The sequence below is a fragment of the Rhipicephalus microplus genome, chromosome 3 (assembly GCF_043290135.1).
Source record: "Rhipicephalus microplus isolate Deutch F79 chromosome 3, USDA_Rmic, whole genome shotgun sequence".
Taxonomy (NCBI): domain Eukaryota; kingdom Metazoa; phylum Arthropoda; class Arachnida; order Ixodida; family Ixodidae; genus Rhipicephalus; species Rhipicephalus microplus.
The window spans coordinates 60,743,443-60,769,220 of record NC_134702.1 but is presented as its reverse complement, the minus strand read 5'-3'; the positions used below and the strand labels follow the sequence as shown (position 1 = coordinate 60,769,220).

The 25,778-nt window shown below is 42.9% G+C and overlaps 1 protein-coding gene across 2 annotated transcripts in view; it reads right to left on the bottom strand.

The window, feature by feature from the left end:
* Positions 1-224: 224 nt before the first annotated feature.
* Positions 225-25,778, bottom strand: part of LOC142803749 (uncharacterized) — a 34,436-nt gene continuing 8,882 nt past the window's right edge. For both annotated transcript variants that reach the window (XM_075889620.1, XM_075889621.1), the window contains one exon: positions 225-4,510. In XM_075889620.1, the coding sequence (XP_075745735.1) occupies positions 1,944-4,433 (2,490 nt within the window). In that variant the 5' untranslated portion in view covers positions 4,434-4,510 and the 3' untranslated portion in view covers positions 225-1,943. The remainder of the gene's footprint in view (positions 4,511-25,778) is intronic.

Genomic DNA, 25,778 nt, shown 5'->3' with positions numbered 1-25,778 from the left:
CTACTACGTCATCGTGATCTTGTTCTAAAATTTCGCGCTGACGACGCAAACTGTGCCATACACTTATCTCGATTTCTGGGTTACTAAAACACCTTTGTGTAAAATAAATGCGATTAAAGCGGCTCAAGCACTGACCTTTCGCTCTGGCATAACATATTATTTGCCTAAACATATGATAACAAAGGTATGTTGATTATATGACGAAAGAGGCAGTTGAAAGCATAAACTTTGTGCAAACATTTTATTTTTATAATTTTTCAACAAAACACAACGTAAGTGCAGTATCAAAAATGACAGATATTGTAAAAGCAAGAGAGTGCATTATTAAATACACTGAAACAATATATCCCCTCAGAGCACATTGAATTTACTATACTGCTTTCTGTACACTCGCGCAGGAGCGAAACATGATTCGGCTTAGAATGCCCTAACTATATCTAAAACATGAAGCGTGGAGCACGCATTGTGTAGTTTCCCAGTTATAAATGCACTATGAAATGGAATATTCAAAACTAGGAACGCGAATAAATGGCGTACAAGTGCAGGTCAACTGGCAATAATATCCCCGCCGAGGTGAACTTTGTGTATATTTAGGTGCAGGATTGGTGGAAATGCATTGAACCATGTGACCATGCTTCCATGCTTGAGTTTCATTTAGTTCACTGTACAATTTTCACTGCTTACTTTTACTGGATTTTAAATATACATGCTGACTTATGGATGCAACTACAATGCATTTTCTTAGCTGAAAAGGGGGGAAACCTTTGAATCTGCATTGTATACTATTAGCAACGTTATTGTTTCTTAAAGCAGTTGACTTTTGCACGGCATTAAATTTTCTGGCTGTCAGGTACATTATTTTGTGAATATATTTGATCACAGAAAAAATTAGACGTAGAATGTGAGATAGAATAGTGGTTTTTCCGCAAATATTTCTTTATTTATACGTTCCGCATGAATGAAATTTTTTCTGTGAAATACGGCTGCGCTCAGATATATCGTTCGTTAACATGAGTGCATGAATGTTTGAATAACAAGCAACCTTTAATGAAAAATACGTTTTACGCGAGGCAGTGAGATGAGGACTGAGGGATTAATTTTAAGTGGTGCACACTTGACTGGTAGTTTAGTTAGTTTCAATGGTGACTAATAATAAAGAGAAACAAGCGACGTATAGTGCTTATAGAGGTGATCGAAGCGTTGCTTGTTGGGAGCAAGCGCTTATAAAAAATTATTGCCCTAAAGTTTCTCAAGTTTCCTCCGATGTATAGTTGGCCCCACAAAGTATGCCTTCACATTTAGAGTGTAGCACATGTTCACTGATTTTAAGCAAATAGTAGCATTCCAGGCCATATACAAAAATACGATAACGGAGTGGTAAGCACTGTCTCACTAATATCTCCGTGCTTGTGATTTGTGGAGCAGCAGGATTTTTAACTGGTATATTGAAGGACAAAGCAGCATTCCTAAGCGTGCCGCACAAAACAAACAGAAAGCAATTTTTATGTTATCACATGTTGCTTATAAACACGCTTTTCTTACCATCAGCAAAATGCGCTATATATGGCCGAAAATGCAAAGCCGATGCCACTATCTTCGCCTCGGAGAGCACTACGCTGCTACTAAGAATGAAGCATGCTCAAACGTGGTTCTGTACTGCAATCATTTCAATTTATTCCCTGTGGGATCAGACCAGCATGATGTTCCGAAAACACAACCAAAAGAAAGCACTATATTGTCGAACGCATCATCTGCACAGATATGTTCTTGGTTCATAGTGTGAAACACCTTCGGAGAGGGCACATTCGACCTGTTTTTCGAAAATTGGTGACACTAATGTCTTTGTGGTAAATTCAACATCTGGAGTTTCTTGAGCGAAGAACAAGCATTCACCTGAATATACATCATACAATGTTCAATGTGTGGAATTGACAGTTCGGTAGCTACACTCGTTCTAAAAATTTCACAGCCTTGATAGATCCAGATTCATTCACAATGGTGTCGCACAGTTCAATCCTTCCCAGCATGGCGTCCTCGAAGCCAGAATCCCTCCGATCGTGGCACTGAGATGGCAGGTGGCTGTGTTGGTTCCATTTCGAAGCGATCGATGAACGAAGTGAAGATAGGGAAGCGTCACTGTTCCGGCTGGCATGCTCATGCTGACAGTAATGTGGCGCCAAGTACAAAGGTGATTCGTAGTACGGCACACACTGTGAAGACGGCGCGTTGACGGGACCATCTTGCGACGACTCCGTGGATGTCAGCGACTCTAGCGTGGTCGTCGTAGTATCGGTAGAGCCGTGCCTCGGAGAGTGCCTCGCTAACGCAAAGTGAGACTTCCTGAGTCCTCCTGAGCAAGAAATCCTTTGTGGCGAAAATGTCACGCTCATTTCGTGTTCGTCGAAGGCGAATGACCGTCCTCGTTTGAGAACTGGTCGGCGACTGCACGAGGCCACTGAGGAACAGACGTCAGCCGACAAGTTTCCGTAACTGTGAACTTGCACGACGCTGTCGACTGCGGGGCATCTGTCGTAGGCTTCAGCATCACGGACAAATGACACGCTGCTGTGCGGCTCACGTGCGAAGTTCCTCAGCTGGCCGTTCTGGTAAGAGTCAATGTTTTGACGGGTCCAGACTTCTTTGGAAAAGCTACTGTTGCGAAACCTGTCGTACGTTTCAAGCGACTCGTCCCGGTTTGCGAAGCGGCCGCGCACGCGAAAAGACATGCTGCGATCACCTCCGGCATTCGCGGTTGGCTTCACCGCACTAGCTTGCGAGTTTCGATAGAGCATTTTGGGCAACCGTGCCGGCGTAAACTTGCCGTCGAAGGACGCCCGTCTGTTGAACCCACTCCGCATGGCAGGTACACGCAGGCTGCGTGTGGTTCTACCCTTGTAACGCGAGTGCTCCTGCTGCCATAGCCTCGGCTCCTCCGTCGTGTTGTCCGCAAAGAGTGGGTGTTGCACGGCGGCGAAGGACTTGCGGAAAGACGAACGCCTGGCGTCAGTGGCTACCGTGATAATCTTCCAGTCACCCGATTCACTCTGACACACGGAATGCATGACGAAGGGCGTTCGGTAGTCGACGCTCTCTTCGTGGCGCAAAGAAACAGGGATACCAGACAACTTCAAGTCGTCAGAGAACTTTCTCTCCTGCGGCGGGTCTTGGTGACTGAAATGGTAGCCCCGCGGAGAGAAGAAACTCGGCTTACGCGTCAGCCGCGTGAACATCTTGCGCACATGTTTGCGCATAGCTTTGTTTCGTATGACGTAAAGGTACGGATTGATGAGTGAGGAGCAGAAGAGGAGCAACATGGCGATGGCAGGCAAGTTATAAAGCGCCGTCTTGCGTGTATGGGCGTGTGGTTCTACAAGAGTCATGGAAAAGAAGGGAAGGAAGCACGTGGTAAACGACACTACCACCAGGACTCCAGTTCGTACGGCTTTCCACTTGTCACCGAATATCGAAGACGCTTGACTAAGCGAAGAGGTTCGTTTAGACCAAGCCAATTTCTTCTGCAGGTAAGGTGACTGGTGGTTTCCGACTTCTGGTCGCACTGTTGTTGGCTGGCTCACCTCATTTCCGATGGCGGTGAAGTTTAGGCGAGTGCAGGCGCTGTTACGGCGCGCCGCCTTGAACATGGAAGCGTATATCCACGTGATTCGAACAAAAGGAAGCAAAAAGCCCACCACGCAGAGTACGCAGGAGTAGGCTACGGTGAGAAAGCCTGCGTCGTGCCAGGTTACGGTGCACATGGCCCAGCTCTCCTGGTACTTAATCTCAGAGACGCCGAAGAGCGGCGGCAATGCGATGACAATGGCGAAGAGCCAAGTTGATACGATGAGGCCACTTGTCCGTTTCTTCGTGATGGTCATCGAATAGTGCAACGGACTGTTGACCGCGCAGTTTCTGTCTACGGCTATAAGGAGAATGGAGAAAACGTTCGCTAGCGTGAAGCACAGGGAGAGGGCACCATGCAGCTTGCACCAAACGTCCCCGAATATCCACTCTCGAAACACGATGGACACGAAAACGAATGGCAGAAGGATGAAAGTCTGTAGGAGGTACACAATTGCCATGTTCAAGACGAACTTGTTTGAAGTCATGCGCACCGAAGGTCGCTGGTAGAAGAGTACAAAGACTAGTCCATTGATAGCAACGCTGGTAACCATGATGACGAGCAGTAGCGTGAAGTGGACTTCGAGACTGATGAAGCTCAGTGACGGCGACGACTGGTCGTCTTCTACGTCGACCGCGGTGGCTGAAGCAAACGCATTCGCATCACTGGACGGCACGAAGGGCAGAAATATCGATGGAGAATCACCCATGGCAACGGTATCAGGGAAGGCTCGTGCGTGGCTTCTGGCTGTGTGATTGACGTAGATTACACCATTATGAAGAGCAAAGTATTGTTGAGGAGCGCTCAATTCCATATTCTGTGTTCACCGCGGGTACGACGATTAAGTTTGGTAATATGCCATTGGTCGTACTGTCGTACCTTCATGGATACCTGCGAACATGAAACAAAAGGAAAAAATTCATGTTAGTGTGAGAAACGATGACACTTGCTCAAATTTTACCCATGCTATGCATGTGTAACTTATCAAGCGAATTGTTTACGAACCCAAGACATGCTGTCACAATTTGTATAATTTTAAATGTTTCTCTCAGTAAAGCCGCTCTGATAATTGAAATCAAAACATGTTACAGACAGGACAATCAAAACGCATATAGTAAAGTTTTTTGCATACTAGTAACCGCAGTTCAGGTAAGTACAACTGCACCGGGTAACAAACGGCTTCAGTAAGGCGTCCAAACATTATGGGGTGTACAAACAAAACCTGCATTATTAATTTCATGCTTCACTGTGTCACCGCAACTAGCGATCCCTGATAATGTGACGAAATTCCTTTGAACGCTTTCTCACAACAACTTAACATTACGCCACCACACATTACACCTAGAAGCCAGAATTTTCACCTTCGGGGCCTTGTTCGGAAATCTAAGACCAATGTAACGATGAAAATTAGACTGCTTTTTCAATAAAGACAAAAGGCCTTGATGCATTTGTTCACCATCCTCGTTTTTCTTTGTAAAACTAAAATACAAATATATAGGTCGCGGGTTCAAATCCCGGCTGCGGCGGCTGCATTTCCGATGGAGGCGGAAATGTTGAGGCCCGTGTGCTCAGATTTGGGTGCACGTTAAAGAACCCCAGGTGGTCAAAATTTCCGGAGCCCTCCACTACGGCGTCTCTCATAATCATATGGTGGTTTTGGGACGTTAAACCCCACAAATCAATCAAAATACAAATAAAATTACATGCAGGATTCAACTATGTAAGATATAGAAAAAATGTTCCGCACACCATAGCTACTACGAAGTTCTTCTCAACACGTTTGGTCGCATCGCAACGACTTTTATAAAATATGGTTGTGAGTTCTTTTTTCTGCTACGACAGCCGTGTTAGGCTAAAAATGCAATGCAAGGCCATTGCCACTGTTATGAAAATTCATAGAATTCTTCGCTTAATAATTTATAACTATGTCAGTTCACGCTGGCAATGCAATGAGAATCAGTTTGCGAAAAAAAGGAACTTAATGAGCACCTGCTGCATCAAAAGTGAGTAAGCATAAAACAGGAAATCTACTTAACGTAATACAAGACAATATTTACTTGCAGCGCTGTATTTCTTTTATGAACAAGCATGACTTCCCATCATAATATTGTTAAACTTTCTGGTAATTGATCTTCCGATACCGACCCGTGATAACGCATGGAGAGTTTTTGATGCCAGTTTACATGCTCGGGGGAAAATGAGACCAGATAAGTTTTATGAGCCTCCCTTCAACAATGAACGAAATCAAAGAAAATATCCTAGCAATCACTAACATTTCGATAGCCTAAGGTGACACTAAAAATAAAATATACAGCAAACCCGTGTTGCACCGCAGTTACCTGGAAGTGTCTCGACGATACTTTTGTTTTCTATTTTATCTTCTCTAAAAAAGGCAAAAAAGACCACTAAATAAACACGAGTGTCTTAGCGCGGAGCGTTATAGCGTCGTGCAGCTGAGGAGTGGGAACGGAAAATCGGGGCTTGCGATCGAAACGTAAAACAAACCGAAAAGTGCTGTCGCAACAGCAGCGACCACCATCGGCGTCGCGCTCTGCATGCTGCAAGCTTGAATCACCGGCGTCTTTCTGAACATGAATCCGCCTTAGGCTTTCGATGTATTGAGAATAGTACGTGCCGGCTAGAGCCACACTCTCGCTTATGCTACGCGGTGCAGTTTGAAATAAACAAGCGGATCGCGGAAGACGCATCGTTATGAAACGCAGTGTTTAGAGGAGCCTGCCGTTGATCTCAAGATCGGTATATAGCTGATGGAAAGCAGTGGTATTTCCTTTCGGTATTCGAAAAGATGGCACAAACGCCTTGTTCCCCCATTATTTGCATGCTTCACCAATAACACGAGTGAATACATTGCATTGTGTTCCAATTTTCTCAATCTCAGTGTGGCCTCCGCACGGTCGCCCACAGAGTCAATCTTTTCAGACTCTAAAAAAACCTTCTTAAGTCAGGCCCTGTAATCCCCTACGATAAAGGTTCCAAAGCCTCTTTTGACTTTTCCTCGAATCCGAACTTCCTTTCGCCGCCTTTGATCGCGGCCATTTCGTAAGCCTCTGTGACTGGCGCAGCAGTTTAGGTGTTTGGAGCATGATGGGCTAAAATGCTATAGGCCCGTCCCCCGCAGATGTATTCAATGTATTTTTCATATTTTGTACAATTAATGCGAGTAAGAGCTTTAAGCTCCCAAACCTAGTTTTCTTCACCAATAATGTTGGTGAAGGGTGGAATGATTATGTAAAAAGGGATAGACAACAGGCATGTCTCAGTAGCGGTGGTTACCTCACTGAATTTTGAGTGATTTAGGGAAAAGGAGAGGACAAGAGGTGGAAAGAAATCAAAGCAGAGCGCTCACGTTCCGCCATCGCCACAATTAGAGCCAGCTTCCTTCGCTGCCTCTCATTGGATGCGTTTCCTGATTTGGCACAACACGTCACCGACCGCTTCATTCTTATCAGCACGGCTGTATGGTTGCTTTTTTTGTGCCCTTCATTGTATAAAGTATGAAAATGAGACATTCCGGTGTCTTTGTTTCTTACTCGCTGAATGGCGCACGCTAGAGTGATATACATCTATACTATATGACTGACAGCTCGTTCTTTTCAGCACGAGTGTCCGGCGAAGCAAAAAATCGTGCTTCAGTAATTTGAGTGCACGAAATAGGACACTAGGAGGTGAGGTTGAAGTAAGCCAAATGCCTAATTACCGCTGCCTCAGTTGAGAGTACGACACAGGGTTGGACATGTCAGGAATCTCATTTCTATCTTTGTACGAGTTCACGGCAGCTTACTGATATCAGTCGGGTGCTGGTATAGTTCGCATGATCACATTTCAAATAATCCATCTCTTCGTGCGCGAAGTTTCCACAAAACATTATTCTGCATAAAAGTACGCGTACACAACAGAGACAGAAAAAACGCCAGGCCTGCGCGGTATTGGCGCAGCACAGTCACAGCGAAAGTTAGAAGAGCGGCCTTTCAGAGCCTTTTCAAAACACTCAATGAGTAAATACTGCAAGCATACTTGCTTTGTATCCACTAGGGCAATAATAATAAACTTATGGATATTATAGGCCGGCATTTGCTATGCTATTTTTTTGTCATTCTTCCGAGAAGCGTGGTTTACACTGTCGGGAACAAAAATAGACCAGAAAAGTTTTGTGAGCCCCTCTCTAAAATTGAACAAAAACAAAGAAAATATCCTATAGCCTGGCCTGCGCAGTCACTGCATGGACGATTGGCAACAAAATTCCTTGCAAATCTGTAGCGGGTACCACGCTTCTCAGAAGAATGACGAAAAATAGCCTAGCTAATGCCAGCCTATTACTCAAAAGTTTATTATAATGCCCTAGTGGGTACCAAGCAAGTGTGCTTGCAGTATACTTACCAAATGAGTCTTTTGAAAAGGCTCTGAAAGGCCGCTCTTGTAGCTTTCGCTGTGGTTGTGCTGTGCCTACCGCGCAGCATAATTCAGGGACACGGCATTTTGAAACATATTGGCACTACAAACTGTCATCATGAGGGATTTGGTAGTAACATCGAGGATTCAGTGAAATAAAAATAAATTAGGAATAACAAGTTCTAAAAAGTCAGAAGGCGGCCGCTCCAAAGTACGTGCGGTTTCGTAAAGCGACAAAATTAGCACGCGTCAAACACGCTAAGAAGCTTGTCTTTCAGCGGTGCAGTAACAAAACAGTGACGAGACGGGAAGAGAGAAAGTTACAGAAAACTTGCTTTTCTGTATTTTACTCTTCACACTGCAGGTTTGGAAACTATAATACGAGAGTAAAGAACTTTAAACACCGGCAGTCGCTAATTAAAGATACAAGAGGCAAGCAGTGAACGCGGTCTGCACGTCGGATTTCCCAGCGTCAAACCCCACAGGGGATTAATGTTAACTAGCTAAACTGTTTACCCTCATATATAAAGCCGAAGCGCTTACACATATGCAGCGAAATAGGTCACTGAATGCTTAAAGTTACGTGACCACTTGGTTTTAATCCACTCGCATCGCGTACCCCACCGCTAATACACTGGGGTATTTGCAGTGTTGCCAGCATTATACGTGCAAATACAGTATTGGAACGTACACATATCTCAGGAAATACAGGCTGCTCCAGCCAATTCTAGCCATAGCGGGTGCTACGGAACATGACAACAGTTCCAGTCGTTGCACAATGTGAAAAGCGTAATGAGTGGGCCCTCCAATACTTCGTCCCATCCCAAAAGCTTGTTCTTGTTTCCTTATTAACTGTGGCGAACGCTTACTTCAGTCATAGTTCCTTATCGTCGCCAGCATGCACTGCATGAACAATTGGCACAAAATCACTTGCAAGTGTTTAGCGGATACCACGCTTCTCAGAAGAAGGATGAAAAATAGCACAGTGAATGCCGACGAACTATCCAAATAAATTTCTTAATAATGACCTAGCGGGTATCAAGCGAGTGCACTTGCAGTGTACCCAATGACTGTTTCCAAAAGGCTCCGAAAGGCCGCTTTTCTAGCTTTCGCTGTAAATGTGCTGCGACTTCCGCTCAGGCCTGGCGTTTTTTTCTTTTGGATGCTAAGTCTGATATGTTTGTGTGGCACATGATAACTATTGTAGTAGTAAGTACTGCTGGATTATACTTATTTGTAACCATACTCGATATTATTATTATCAGGTAATCAATGAATCAATAAATAAATCACACAGTCCGTCAGTCGGTCAATCAAGGAAGGAACCAATGAATCAATTTATGTGTTTGTTTGCAGGCAGAATTTTGTGTGTGTGTGTGCGGTGTGGCGACAAAAGAGAGGTTTTCAATTATTTCGCCTTTGTGCACTTTATGTAGGTGTGTGCGTGTATTTGCATCTGAGCGTACATTATTACGCACGTGAAATCGCAAAACTTCTATGAAGTCTTTAATAGTGGCCCTCCCCTCTCCGCGGGAGCACCATACACCCTCAGCCTGGCCGCGCCAGCGGTGCACACAGAATTGTCTATAAGCTAGACCCTGGGTCCTGGGCTGCAGCGTCTATCTTGAGAGACTCAGGGGTGAAAGAAACGGTAAAATTTGCTCTTATGCGACGATACAAGTCTAATGCTTGAATGAGTTGTAAATCTCCGCAGCTCAAAAAAGTTTTCTAATCTGAAACCTGGAAGTGACCCACACCCAAAAGTAAGTAAAATTCATCTTCCGAGAAATCGCAGTCTTTCGACTCTTAAATTTTTATTCCCCGCCGTGTATACGTTACACCAAAACCATGTTCCTTAAAATAAGGAATTTTAATATACAATGCAAGCTATAATAGCAATAGAAGAATGACCTGAGCCGGTGCGTCGGAGCACTTTTTTATTTGTGCACGTCAGTATATCCGAAAAAAGTGGTTTGCTGTTAGAAGAGTAGAAGTGTGGTTGCTGCTTATTTATTTCTTGTTAACATTTTTTTTTCTTTGAAGTAAAATAAAATCAAATTTCTTGCTATAATTGTCGACTGCATGACGCGTTGAACAGGCTGACAACAGTTACAACAGGTTGCCACCACAGTGTTTTTTCTGCTTCTTTCGAAAATATATTCAATGATAAAAACCTAAACCTAAACAATGAGGGGAATCTTGTAAAACAAAAGACACAGGGTGAAGGGTGGTGGGGAGCACTGTTTCGAATAGGCCTGTGTTAGTTGCTCGAAAAGTTTCGCAAAGCCTTCTTTAAACTGTAAAGTAAACACAGTTTGTAGTTTGTACTGAGCCACTTTTTTTCATAAGGTGAACTCTGCAACGTAAGCTAAGTAAAAATGATGTTTCACTCTTAACCACGGTTTCATAGGAACGTTCTTTAGCTGTGGTGTCTACAGCGTGGAACACTGAAGCCCCTGCAAAGCACCACAGAAGTCATGAAGGCCTAACTTGATTAGTTTAGTTGCCGTTTATTTTCTAGAAGCCACTTTATGGATAGGTTCATTTGTAACAAAACAGAAAACTACATTCTTTCTCACTTGTGATTCAAAGCGCTTTCCACTCATCATTTCCTCTGTGTGACGAGAGTGAGTGAACTGACTGAACTGCGCTTAGGGGGTACCTATAGAGCACATTGTTAAAGGTAAAAAAAATGTGTAAGCAGATTGGCGAAACGCGCTTCATTTCATTCACCATGACTGTGAACGTGGTTAAGACCAGTGAAACGATACAGCTTGTGAAACTTCCATCACAGCCTTGCTGCTGCGTTAGTGTCTTTGCGCTACCGTGTATTCCAGTTAAAAATGTGTTTGTGCGCACTTGCTGTGAATGCGGACGTCGCTTAGAATTAAGTCACGTTGAGCCGAACAGGTTGTTTTTGTTATTTTAAAAGAGATTCTATGGTTCACACAAAGGCACCGGGCACTCATTGTCACACTGACAGGTTCACGCTTTTACGCATTGTGTCACCTTAATGCTTCTTTCTCGAAAAAGCTTCAAGACTGGAAGCACACGCTCGCACACAATTTTTGTGCCAGTGTATATGTTGTATTGTGAGATAGGAGCATTTAGATCTGTCGCAAGTATTAAGCAAATAACCTTACTTGCAAAATACGCACTGTCGGAGGCCAAAAAACTCTTTGTTTTGCATTTCAGGTAACAAAACTGATTTGGCACATGACTTGGAACTGGAGCAGTTATGCTCTGAAGCTCTTTTCTATGCAACGAGATATAACCCGCTTTCATTGCATCCTGCAGCAACACAGATCCATGTAACGTAACGTGCTTAAATCAAATTAAAATGGAAACAACCGTGCGATGTCAATGGCATAAGAAGTGCACAAGAATAGCAATATCTGCAATTTCGAGCTAACTCGTCTCATGACATATCCCCGGCTGAACTGACTGTTGAGTTAACGCTGTTCATCGCTGTGATCAACTCTTGCCCAGTTATTCGGGCGTCTGCAATTGGTGCCGCACACTATATAGTCACGTACATTTACTTGTGAACCGCCTCGCTGATAGTATAGCTCTACAAATTACTATACTTTTACTTAGAAGCCCCCTTTGATAGAGCCCATTTTGCCACGTGCTAAAGCTTGCGTCACCTCTTCCGACCGCTTTCGTAATTTGCATCTATCGCATTATCCATATACTCAGACTTCCGGACCGAATGCGCAGCGTATATCCTGTGTTCTAAAAGCGGCAGACAGTCACTAAGAAGATGGAATGTTCTACGGCCCACTTAACACGTACCTCTCACCACTTACGGTTACTGCGCTCTCTATATGGCTACCGAAAGATGCTGTAGTGTGCCCTTGATTTGTTTATGTGTTTTATCTCTTAAGGTAATTTCAGGTAGTCGAGATGGCATTATGCTCTCCCATAGTAGAGTACGATGTACTGTAAATTGTTAAACACTTTTTCTAAACACATCTCCTCAATATGCAGTTCTTACAATTTCTGAACACACACAGACCGGGAAAAAGAAGGCGCGAAGTCATAGATGAGAAGCCGGTTTTGTTGATCTCTCGCTTTACGCCTCGACCCACCGGGAGTTCTCCAAGAATATTTGCACCTTTTGAAGTGTTAAAACTTATCAAGCTTTTCAAGTTTATCTTTGCAAGCGTATCAAGTTCTTTACGTTCAGCTTGACAGTCATGCACACAAACATAAAAGTAAGGCATACACTGAACTGATGTATTTGCAGGGTAAATCCTGTGTTTTTGTGCCTTTCCTGGAATACATGTCCAGTTACTTCTGAGTGGTCAGCTAAAATACATCTTGTGATGAATATAAACAGAGAGCTCTTACGAGCGGAAAAGTTTTATTGCTACCCGCTTCCTAAGATTTAAGGATTTGGCCAATGTCCGAAAGAATCAGCAAGCCATATGTATTGTTCCGCGATACATCAGTATATGCCGGGAGATTAAAGCTAAGCTTTACGGCTATCCTAAAATTCAACGCTAAGACGTAGTTGAAGACCACCTTTTTGATAAATTATCTTTCAGGACTACACAATACGACCTTATAAGTATTGTTTTCAACATACCAATCTTTTAAGACACAATAGTGAACTAAAAGCCGTCATGAATGGTAAATAGTGAATTAAAAGCAGTCGTACTTATAGCAGTTCGACCTGGCGCTATTCCAGCGCACGTGTGTCGAGATATTTGGTTGCAAAGTTTTCTCGCCGTTCGCATGACCACGCATGCAAATCAGTAAGGCAGTAAGGATGGACGCAACGCTAATTCCTAATGTGCAGTGGCATTTGCACGAAGCGTTTAATATGACATTGGATTGAAGGAGTGTAATATTTGATAATAGTTACTGTTGTGCTGCAGGCTGCAGATATCGAGGTATGACTGCTCGACACATCACCGAGAAGTGGTGAGCCGATCCTTAAAGCCTTGCATGCGTAATCATAACAATCACCATGTCTCGAACCACGGACAAGTTAAAATAATTCTACGAAGTTGAAGCGTGCAAAGTATGGGCCTCAGAAAGCATCGTCGTACGCCTCAACTTAGCGCTCACAAATGGTCGTTCAGACATTTCCTATGTTGTTACGTTGCACTCTAATCTCTCGTTCCGCCAGTCTCATAACGCCGCCGGTAACGCGAGCACGTCAATTAGGCGTCACGCGTAATTGGCGTCACCCTTCCCTCCCCTCGCGGGGCTAGCTAGGATTGTTGTCCGCCGGATCACCAAATTACGTCTTTCTCACTCATTCACTCGCATTTCGCAAGCACCGATGTGGAGACGCCAGTTTATTGATACCGCGGATTTTATTGCTTTTTGGTGTTCGCTTTTAGGTCATGAGGGAAACGGCCTTATCCTCACGGTAATTACAGTTTAATTGTGACTCGGCCTTCATTAGAATATAAAACAGATGACTCGTAACTGTCTTCAGAACCTGCTCTAATTCAATTGATCTTCTTTTTAATGCCCCTCTATAATTTCTTGAGCTTCCTATTCCATATATTGGCACGAGTTAGGAACAAAGCACCTTTCCGGTTTCTTGATTTTTTCAGACTTCTCCGAGTAACCCACGGAATGATGTTTCAATCAAACAACGGATAGCAGGAAAGGAGCCACGACCTGTTGTGTCATGGCCACGTGCCAACCCGTTCAATCTGCAGCTCATTTTCCACCATCGCGAAACAACAAGAACGACCGAAATGATATATTACGCGCGGGTGCCCGGAAAACCATCATCGGGTTATCTGTTTTAGCTCAGCGAAGGCCTGACCGCAGTAATGACCACGAAAAGGCGGGTCAAGGTGGCCAACCACCAAAAAATATAGGTCACCGAGTAGTTTTTCAGTGGCGGCCACTGATCGGCTAGTGCGCCATATCTGAACAGGCAGGTACAGTTCACAGGGTGTATATTGCGCTCTGCATGCGGCATTTCCATGCAATGACCTTAATGCTCCAGCTTGGTCATTCCAAGTCAGGGTAAGACAACAGATATGGCGCTCACGTCGCCACTTCAGTGTTCATGAATGACCTTTTTTTCTATTTGATATTTTTAGGGGCGAAGCTTCTTAGGGTGTGGGTCATTCCCTCCTCTGTAATATGCATCTAGCGAGCTCCTGTTTATGGATTGCTCAATAGATGGCGTTGTGTGTATACGTCCTTGGGGATAACACCACTTTATGGCTTTAGTGGTTTTCGTTTAGTTGACGCTTTCGTGTAGTTTACAGACAGACAGACAGACAGACAGACAGACAGACAGACAGACAGACAGACAGACAGACAGACAGACAGACAGACAGACAGACAGACAGACAGACAGGCAGGCAGGCAGGCAGGCAGGCAGGCAGGCAGGCAGGCAGGCAGGCAGATGAACGGATGGATGGACGGAACTTGCTCATCTGGCTTTCATTAGGTTTCGGCCGCCAAATTCACGAATATATTTATTTCTTGAACGTGCTTCCTCGATGACTCGTCATCTATCCTAATGATATTAATAATTTCATGAAGGCTAAAGTTTACCTTAAAAGTATGCTAGCGGTATAATTGACAGTGGGAAGTGACGTGTCCAGCTCTAAAGCAGCTTACTGTATTTAATATGTTTAGAAAAAATATATTTACAGCATGTACAGAACACAAAGGCTTCATATTTCAGGGGCATGTTTGTTATTATTTTTCAGGAGGCTGGGGTACCTTAAGGAATTTATTTTACAAGCACAAAATAAAAAGGATGGCAGTTTTTTTTCGTTTCTAATTTGTCTTTGGTGCAATCTCTGTAGCCGGAGAAAAACGTTTGTAACTGGCTCCGATGTAGGTGCCTCTATAAGTGGAGATGGAAGTCGTTTATAACCGTTTCTTTTTTCATGGAATTTAGATCACGTTCGAGAGTGCCTCTTATCAATGTGGGTCCCCACTCGACCACAAGGACCGAAATGGGTCAAGCGTCACGGGTCCCACAACGCCAGCGGGTCACTCAAGCTCCGCGACTCATTAGGGTATGATTGTGAGAACGGGTTGCGGTGTTTGCATCCCCTGTAAATTTATTTTTGGCATACTCGTTTACTATAAGTGCAACCCTACAGGAGGCGTGAGCCCCCAAAGGTACATAACCACAAACTTGGCCCTTTTATGCAGTTGCAGAGTGAGTGAAGCAACTTTATTTGGTCTACAGTAGACGCCAGTTAAGTGTGCGTCATCCGAGCAGAGTGATTCTTCTTTCTCGCGAGTCACATAGATGGTTCATTATTTGTAAAAAAGAAATGAACAACTTTACGGTGATCAGATTTATTATCAAGCAACTTTAGTAGAGACTAGGTTGCACAGTTTTCAGCGTGGTAATGGTCGCACGATGCTGTATTATTCTGACGGGTAATTACCTTAGTGCGAGAGGAAAAGAGAAAAGTATTAAGTAAACGCCACCAACGAAGAAAGCTAACATTTTGTATTCACGTATAACGACCCATTAATGACTGTGAATGGTGAAATATTGAAAACGTTGTGAAATGGATTGTAACATTAAAGCAGGAGCCACAGGAGGATGCACCGGCACAAGCAATCTTGCCGTCCTGCCCTGCTGTTTTCTTGCTGTCATGTTGCTAAACAATATTGAAAACTCTGGTATTTACTTTCATTAATCTTGCAAGCCAGTGGGGCCCTGGTCTTGAGCGCCAACCAATATGCTCCTGAGTTTCCCCATTCCTACTTTCTTCTCATAAAATAAAGTTTTGTTTATATTTTGTCGCGGCAATGCACGTTTGTTTTTGCAAACAATGTGTCGGCCACAGTATTTTCGTTTCCGTGAGCCAGCCTGAAATAAAATAACGGATATTTTCAGCAAGAGTAATTATTGCATCTATTCATACAAAAGTATAGTGCTAACATGAGTTCATTAGCTTTCTGTTCAGTATTTACATTCGTTCAGTTTTTGTAACGCTTGGAAACGGGCATTCTGCTGCCCTTCATCCGCAAATAGCGATAATCTCCAAATAACGCTGTGCTCGTTCTGCACTTTTTGTTTACGCAAAAAAGAAGCAAACAGCAACACTTCCAGAATTTGAGTAAAAGGGCATAAGACTACGCTGGACGTTGGAGCTGAACCTGCAACAGCAGTTTATTTTCGTCTCGCCCATGCTTCTGAAAGCGGCAACCGACTGACGGTTTATTAAAGGTTCAGCGGGCACTAAAGCAGCCAGGGATTGCGGTTGCCGCTACGAAGCAAGACGTATACTCTCTTACCCTGGCTTTTTTCAGACGCACTCTAGAAGCGTCAATAAAGAAAGGTTTTCTCTCTCAAGCGGTAACCGCTTGCTGCAAGCGTTGGAAGCAGTGTTCGCTAGGAATGCGTACCACCGCGTATGTTCTGTGTGGTTAGCCGCGAAATCACAGCATCATGCCAGCGTTTTGGTGAGCGGCAAACGGCGCTTTCAAAGCATATAATAAGGTATACCTGCGTAGATTACATTGAAGGCCAGATTACGTAAGCTACGTGCAAGCACTCTTCAGTGAAAGACCGAGATGCTGTATAGTTTTGTCTTTCAAACATCTAAAATTAGTTTCGGTTAACTCAACAAGTGCGTTAGAGCTTCTAAATATTCCTCTCGCAAATTTATAGACTTAGTCAGCGCAATAAAGCCAGCGGAACAAATGCTTCTAACCGAAGTGTACTTCTAGACTCGTACCACATTGTTTCGCATCCTCTTCTCGCTTTGCACTGTTTTGCACTGTTTTAAAATCGTATTTTGTGCACAGAAAGATAACAACTCCATCTTGTGCACTTTTATATACGTCTTTTCACCAATATTGAGATTGTTCTCAACAAAACGATGATTTTGCCAAGTTATCAAAGTGAGCAAATATTAAAGAAAGAAACATCAAAAGAAAGAAAGAAAAATCTTTTTTTTGTCTTTACGTCACGATAACAAAAAAAAAAGACATCAACCAGAAGCAAAAGGCTTCTGGTGCCTCCAAAATTTATTGGCTTCAGCGAATAGCGCAAATGCGTCGCAGAGGTTGTCGCAACAATAACGTTTTGCGACATTACATAACAAACCAAAGAACATTGTAAACTATTCAATTACATTATAAATGATTGCTGGAACAAAGATGTTTTATGCTAGGTTATATACAATCTGCATTTCACGGTACAAGGAAAAGAAACATATAAAAACAAATAAAAAGTTTCTAATGGTTTGTACCAGTTCAACTTCAATATTCTGCAGGCCTAATTATTTGAACAGCGTGAAAATGGACATGTGCACGCCGAATTCCATACGTACGGAGGAACAAAAATTAGCAATGCGTTGATTATAGCTCACTCTAAATATAAGGTGGTTTATTTGGAGGCACTCTTTATGAATATTATAGGTGCGAGCCACAACGGAACAACGCCTCAAGGCAGTCGTATTTGCTCATTCTGCATAGGACGCGCTCTTATCAACTATTCATACATGGCTGCTCGAGCGCGAGATTAATAGTCTGTCGCAGAGGTGTACGTAATCTAGAAGCTGCTTAATACTTTTTTGGCTGCTTTCGATGGAACAACTTTCTTAGTTGAACAATGCCTAGAAAATGCTGGGTTCGATACGGAAAGTCATGAGAAATGCTTGGAAGTTTTGTGGTTTTTTTAAACAGAAGAAGGAAGGAAGGAAAGTGGGAGGAAGAGAACGGCAGGGAGGTTAACCAGCCTTTAGGCAGCCGGTTTGTTACCCTGCGCGTGTGAGGGGAGATGGGGGAGATGAAAGATGGAGAGCAGAGATGGAAGAGAGATAAACACAGCACATTCGGCAGCAAAATCTCTCTTGCCCAGGTAAGCACCAGACACAGGGTGGCGCCAGCACTTATTAAGTCCCAAGAAACCCTTATCAGCGTGATGTTTAGGTGATTTTGACTTTGAAGCACTATGAATTATGCATATTGTGACTTTTGCCTAAACCGGGTATTTTGAATATTGCTCCATAACACATACAAGTTGACTGGTAATCCGTAGAAGTATTTCATGGCTAACAAACCAACGGGGCATGACCATGAACCGTTCTAATGATACCCGGTTTATTTTGCCTGCATTACCCTACACAGAGTTCGCTAAACACTAGCACAATAACGACTTGTCCGCTCCCAACCAATCACAAAGTCGCTGCATAACTGTACGCCGTAATCTACGTATTGTCTGAGAGATGACAAGTACGATTCATTAGGTAACTTTTCCATTACGAGGATTGGCACGACGTATACATTAATGCGTCAGTATCATGGATGTAAGACTGCTGCAGTAATAAGATGTTCGGAGGCAAGACGTGAACCTCGACTCAATGAAAGTTCAACTTCGCCTGCACCACCTTCCACAGCACTGGCTCAGTACCTCCAAACGAGGGCTTTGCCGTTTCGAACAAACCAAATGTCACCGCCAACCTATAAGCCATAATCTACGAAATGTCGCATAAATAAAACACGTAGTACCTCATGTAATTTTCGCATTATTAAGTATGACACAAATGGAAAGAAACACGGAGGCGTTAGTCTCAAGAGATGACTGCTTGCACCATTGACACTCGCAATGGTAAGGCGCGCATCTTAGGCTAAGGCACTCCCCATCCAAGTAAAAAAAAAGTGCTGAGATATTCAAGATGCTGATGACGTACTGCGAAATCTTGCAAGCCCTCTGAGTTAAAATATGCGCGTTCTGTCTGAAGCAATCTTTTCAACCAAACATGTAAAAAACGCATGGAAATTTTCGTGTAGTCACAAGAAAAGGTTTGGTGCTGGCTTCAAAACGGTTTTTGTCAATTTTTCGCACGTTACAAACAAAATTAGATCCTGCTGCCATCTTCATAACTATCTTATTCATTTCTTTTGCTTTTAATGCTACGTAATGAATGACCCTCAAAGTATACTCTCTAGGCTCTCGAAGAAGTCGTTCTGCCGTTCACCTGGGAAATCCGCAATATTCTCAGATCCTGCTTGGTAGGAGGCTTGCGGTACACATCAGCCTCTGAGACCAAGAATGAAGAGCGTACCAAGCAGACGCCTGAGGCATCGAATACGAAAGATCCGCGGTAACAGAATAAAGAAACCAGCCATTTATAGACTTTTTAGTATCGATTATGGTGGCGCTTCTTTAGGCATCGACGTTGATGCGTGATCTATCACTGACACTCTTTTAAATTTAAAATGTCAGTAAGCTAGCGGGCCTATCCCATTCAGGAATTCAGACCCTTTTTTATCCTGACGAGTTAGTATTTCAAACAAGGAGAAAAGTCAGCCTATATATCACTCAATCTTTGGCTTGCCAATGGACTACCATAGGTGCTACAGAAAAGAATTGATTTTCTTTATAATGACAATGAACACTAGAGCACATTCCACCTGATGAGTTGAGGCAAATATTGAAGGTAATTGTGAAGAATTTAAGTGAAATCCCTAATATGTCAGGGCAACACGTGGGTTGGATAGATCACAGGGAAAGTAAATAGAACGTCCAAAAGTACAAAAAAAGGGCACATAGTTATGCTCTACAGTGACAAAATGATTGCACAAATTTTTGCCCTCCTTTACACCCCCCTCCCTCCGTACTTTCGTAGCTTTTCGCGTGCATGCTGGTACAAAAAAAAGAAGAGATAGAGCGCTTAAAGTGTGCGGAAAAATCACGTAACTATGCTCGTACCTAAACATATAAATATTCGTCACAAAATACCGTAATCTAATCAAACCGTTCAAATGTTGCATGAGAAAGTTTCGCTAGACCAATTCAATGATATAATGTAGAACAGTGCTAAATATACCCCAAAAATTCTGAAAATCTTGATACCCCATATAATGACAAAATAGGTTTTTGGTTTATTATATTAAAAAAAATATGCTTGATCTTTCTTGAATACGTTCTTTTTTTTCAAGTTAATACACCATTGTCATTCACTGGAAAGTTATTAAAGTTAGCGACTCAAGCTACACGTTGGGGAAAATACTGAAACACTATTTTCGGGCTACGAACGTTGCGTAACCTCCATCAAATAGGCTCTTGCTAATGTGAAAAAGAAGAATAAACTGCGTCACTCTTTTTCGCGCTCGGATATTAGTGGCTGTCTCAATTTTGCTCTACACTTGCACGTTCGAGGCAGCGGGGTAACAATCCTACACATGCGGTAAAAACTGCAACCGATTATCAGTCTATGTAACCTTTGTTTGATGGGCAATGAGAGACACAAAAAGACAATTAGCTGGTAAAGTTGTTACAAGATAGATACATGAGGGCGACGCTTGTTAGTTTAATGAGAAAAAATATATTACTAATTGATAGCATCCAAGTTGGATCTCAAAAGAGTGCACATACGTAAGGCAGCAAATAAATTGAGAAAAAACAGCACAACATTCCCGCTAAAAACCAGTACCTGCACAGGAAAGCAGTGACACTTCGTAACTGTGAACTTCACTCGAGCCCATGTTGTCAGGAAAATTACAATAGTTCACTCCATGGCCATCAGACCTGATAATTTGTCACGTCAATTTTCGAAATAATGTCACCTGGTCTACAATATCACCAATACTCCCAGATAGTGTGGCACGCTTTGTGCACATCACAATCTACACTATGCTTTGTTTTCTTATGGATACCGTCCAAGAGATCTTGTCGGACATGAGGACAACTTCTGCTCGAAGCGCTCTCAAAGTACTGGATGCCTTGACCCCAGTACTTGAATCGTTCGAGTAGAAATATGGCGAACAATCGCCATTATTTTTGAGAAATCAAGAAAGCATCCTTCATTCAGTGGAACTCCAGAGGACTAAAACCGCGTCGTTTTGAATTTTCGTCAGTTAGTGCGCGTCAAAATGATCCAAGTCATCAGCGTATGTGAGCCCAACGCGTGTGCGTGCTCTCATCTCTCTTTCAATCTTTCAAACTCCCTCATCCAAATCACCAGTGTAGAGTAGCACACTAATCATTCCATACTGACTAACATCCCTGCCTTTCCCTTCCCTCCCGTTCCTCCCCCTCCACACTTGCGATAGGCCGGCAACATGAAACACAAAATAAAAGAAACGAGCGTGTGTGGCAGTATTCGTTGAGGCAAAGTAAAATTTCTCAACATGTGAATAATGTCTACAATGACGATAGTTGATAGTTATAAATATTTATTCAATCATGAAGCACCTCTTACACATGGAAAGAGCAGTGTCGGGAACTACTGCTTCCGGTGAGTGATAGCTTTCAACTGACTACGTAAACGCATTCAGCTGAAAAAAAAAACGCTAACAGGTTAAGGGTTCCAGGCAATCTCTTCATTTCCCTATTCAAATTTATGGAATAAACAAACGCAAAATGTTTTGAAAGCTTCAAAGATTGGGATTCGTGGAGGATATAATGGCAGCTGAACATTCAAGCAAACGCCCATTTAAGAGAACCACGATCGCAGCAACCAAAGTTTGGTATAAGTGAACGCTATAGAAAGATGATATAAGTGCAGGGGAGGAAAAGCTGGTACGTGCAATATTCACCGAGACACCAAACAATGCTAGTGAAAAAGGACGAATGGTATTGACTTTTATGTGAGGGTAAACAAACAAGGTGAACAACAGCAGAAAAAAAAAGCCACAAGCTTTTTCCAACTCACTGAAGTGAACTCGTTCAGAACTTTGATGGGAGAGAACCATTGAGTGTTTCTTTCTTTCTTTATTTATTAAAGTACATTCGATGGCGTTTGCAGTGAAGGCAACCCAATGGAAAAGCTCCTAGAGACAATGCCTGATGGGTCGCGTGGGATCACGGCACGGCGAATCGATTGCTCTGTCTGGTGAACTTGGCTGTTTGCACGCCACTCACTCGTACGCGTCTCATTAAAAATAAGCCCTCCTTTCTCGCGCAACGATTTTGATCGATGCGTTGTGTGGTGAAAGGACGGATAGACTTTTTCCCTCGTGGCCTTCGCCGAGTTGCTCACTTCTAGCTTGTCCTTTTTTTTCAAGCCAGTCTTATTCGTTCTTGCAACTTTTGGGCATAATCTATGCATACGCGACGTCATAATGCTGGTAAAAAGAGGTAATTAGGAAAAGTTTTGCCGTAGAAAGCCACATTTGAAAAGCTGTTACGTGGCGTCATAAGTTTTCCTTGTTGATAAAATAAACTAAAACGTCGTTCCATCAAAACAATGATGGCTGTATACATATATCTATGGGGGCAAATATTTCACTGTGTCATCGAAATTACAAGAGAGTAACATGCGAAATGGTGCCTTTGTGAATAATGTGTTCACAATGACACAAAAATCACGTTTTATGCAAATTCGTTTCGCGGACGTAGCAAGCATTGTTGCCATGACGCTGGCGCTACATCTGCAGTGTTAAGGCAACATTTCTAATACTGCAGAAATGTTTCGCCCACGTGGGGTGCTACTCGAAATATATCGGCTTATCTTGCAATAATATGCAAAATTGAGAAGTTATCAAAGGTTGAAAAAATTCCACGCAAATGCAGGCGAAATGAAAACTAAGTGTTCGTGCCTTGCGAATGACGAAACTGAAAGATAGGTATACTTAATCTATGGCACCAAACACTTGACTTACTGCCAACAATTTAAGGGATCAAGGGTCGCACAGCTGCGGCAGCTTCACTTTTGGAGAACTGTTCGATACCTTGCTATAGTATTTATTATATTTAACCAAATCATCTTGCCTTGGAAGATAAACCTACTAGCCAACTATTTGTGTATAACGCTCTCTTTGCAATTTTTTGACGATGGCAAACAATGGGAACGTGCTCTCAAAGCTAACGCTGTGGGTGTAACGAGTGTAGGCCACTATAAGGTATTTCTTCCGGCCAAGAATGTCACTGTTTCACACAAACCTTTTCGTGTAGAAAGTACAGAAATTGCGTACAACAGTAAAATCAGCAATTCACGTGGTTCATACCACATTCTAAAGTTTTGTGTTCAATTACAATTTCCGCCTCACGTTGAAGTACGTTTGAAATATATTAAAGAAAACATTCATTCTCGTGAACGAGAGCAGCTGCCGTAATTCTCATTGTGAAATCACGTGTCAGCACCGAGTGAATTGCATGAAAACGCGAGCTCTTTTTCCAATTCATGGCAAGAAAAAAATGTACGTTCAATAACTACACTGACTCGAAGCTGCTTTTTATTTTCCTTCATTTACTCACACCATTGTTACTGTCTGTGCGCTGGCAAAAATGATTACTCCTGATTCAACCCAGATCACTCGTTTTCGTGAGTTCGCAATTCATTGCTTTCCATCAGATTAATTAGATTGTAAGTGTAGCCTAGAAGAGCTTGTTACGGAACTACTTAGTATAATACTTCGAGAAAAAGTTGAGATCCGGAAGCACCACCGCAAGAAAGAAGGCGTGATAAAAGCGCCTTATTTCGTGCCTATTGTTCCTCATGGTGGTGCAAATAAGTTTCGCGAACTAACTACCCACTAACCGAATTGTTCAAGCAGCCAGCAGTACGAAACACTCAAAGGTATAGCAAAATATTCATGAGATTTCGCAATGGGGCAGCGGCTGTTACACTTCCCTAATTTCTTAACATCTCTTTTGGCTGCTTCCCACCCGTTCCACCAACGAAGCACGAAACGCGGGAAAATTTATGCGAGCTTGTGAAGTGAAAACTTGCTATTGTTCCCTTCAAGGAAGGACGACATAGAGCATGCTACTAGCAACACCATATCAATTATACAAGCGTGCGTTCTCTCCACAATACATTAGAGACTTACGACGACGATTGTCGAGAAAAAATGGCCGAACTTTCAAAAAATACGAGCTTTCGCTGAAGGTACGTGTTAAACTGCCCTTTATGTGCAGTTTCCTCTAATGTATTTATAGAAAACTATGGTCCGCGGTACGTGCTTCGATATCCTTCACTGACGCTATATAATATAAGCACGGAAGTTTTCCCGCACAAGCTTTATCATGTCCACCTAATCATGCGTCTACTTTCGACAAATGCAGCGCTCCACAAGAACTTTAATAAATTATTTAGCTTAGTATTTTCACATAAACGTGAATAAATTATTCAGCTTAGTTGCCTGACTCCTTTATATTTATTTCTCTGAAAATTCACGGGCATCTGGAGTGGCACCTAAAACTGACAAGAGCATCGTAGAGACCTTGGGCCAAATTCACAAAGCTTTCTCTTTGGCTACGCATTTTTTTAGCCAAAAATTCTCTTATCTGGAGGGATTACTATAGCGCGGGTATGAATTTAACTTATTCTGCACTTAAGAGGGCGAGGAGCACACACGATAGCCGATGAAACGACAAGGAAAGAAAGAAGTGTGTGCCGATAATATCAAGGTAGCACGCAAAGCGTCTAGCATCGAGAGTATACGATGATAGCCAATGATTTCCTGCATCTAAGTTTCAGTTCCGCGAGCGTCTGCTACAGCGCTTACGGGATGCCGCGTACGTTGTAATAGATGTTTTGGTGGGCTGTGCAAAGCCAAGCACTCGCTTTTAATCAACGACTGTAGCTAAAAAAATAATTGCTCGATGGCCTTAAGCCACCGAACAATCCATGCACTATCTCGCCAAGCACAAGTAAACAACACTTCAGGTGCACCACATAAATGAAACCACACATAAATCGATGCATGCAATGTTTGAAAATGTGCCTCGAGTGTCTTCCCTTTTTAACGCGACCAGTTACCTTACATTTCATTGAAGCTGCGCTGCTAGTTAACTAATTCGGTGCAATCTAGCACGGTATAGTGGTGAACGAAAAGGTGTTTTGTACCTATAGTCAAAGGTAGCCTTTGTTACAATATTCTTATTACAAGACACACGAGCGACTTTGGTGCCTGCAGACGAATTGTGCGGAAATAGATAACAGCAGTAATCAAATGAAATTGTGAGCGCAATTTCGCTGGTTCCATGCACCACAGCATTTTTATAAAGCCGGAATGCGAGAACGTGCATACGCTTACGCTTAGGTATATGTCTACGTAAAATGAGGGAGACTCGTCGGGGGGTGTCTCAGTGCTAATGATTTTCACAAAACACGGTGCAAATATTTCGTCCAGCGTTGTTTGAGTGCGCAAACAAAGCAAGGGACGTGTACACGAGTCTTGAGGTCGAGAGACGTTATCACACGTGCGAAAAAGTTGAAAAGAGAGAGAGAGAGAGACTCTCGTTTCGGCTTCGCGAAAGCTTGAAATTGATAGATAATAAAAACAATTTTCTGGCCCAGCAGACGTCAGGGAAAGTCTCCGCAAAGCAGCGTCAGATGCTCGGAGAGCATAAAAAAGGGGAGTACGCGTTATATGGGAGTGACAGCCACTCAGAAAGCGAGATGAAGTGTGACTGTCTTTAGATGTGAGAATCAATGCTAATTAGGAGAGTTGAGTTAATGAGCCAAAACTTTCCTAAATAACGATATTGGAAGCAAACTGAGCATTCATCTAGCGAAAGTGACACTAGTGACAGTGAACTCATAATAGTTGATTAGCGTTGTCACAAGCCGATATATATATTTATTTTCTTTATATTTTTCAAACTATGAGAAGGTAGCCTACGTTAGAGCCGGCTATCCCAACGTCATGTCAGTAATGTACAAGAATAAATAGCACACGGTTATACAGTCACACGTGGCGGTTTATATCTTCTAGTAACCTTGGGCAAACGCATTCTAACTATTTTTTCTATTTTTGACAAAGTTTCACCGGACGTTTTTGCATTTGGCTTCATTCGAAGGAATGACGATATATCAGCAATAGGACGAATGCCAGC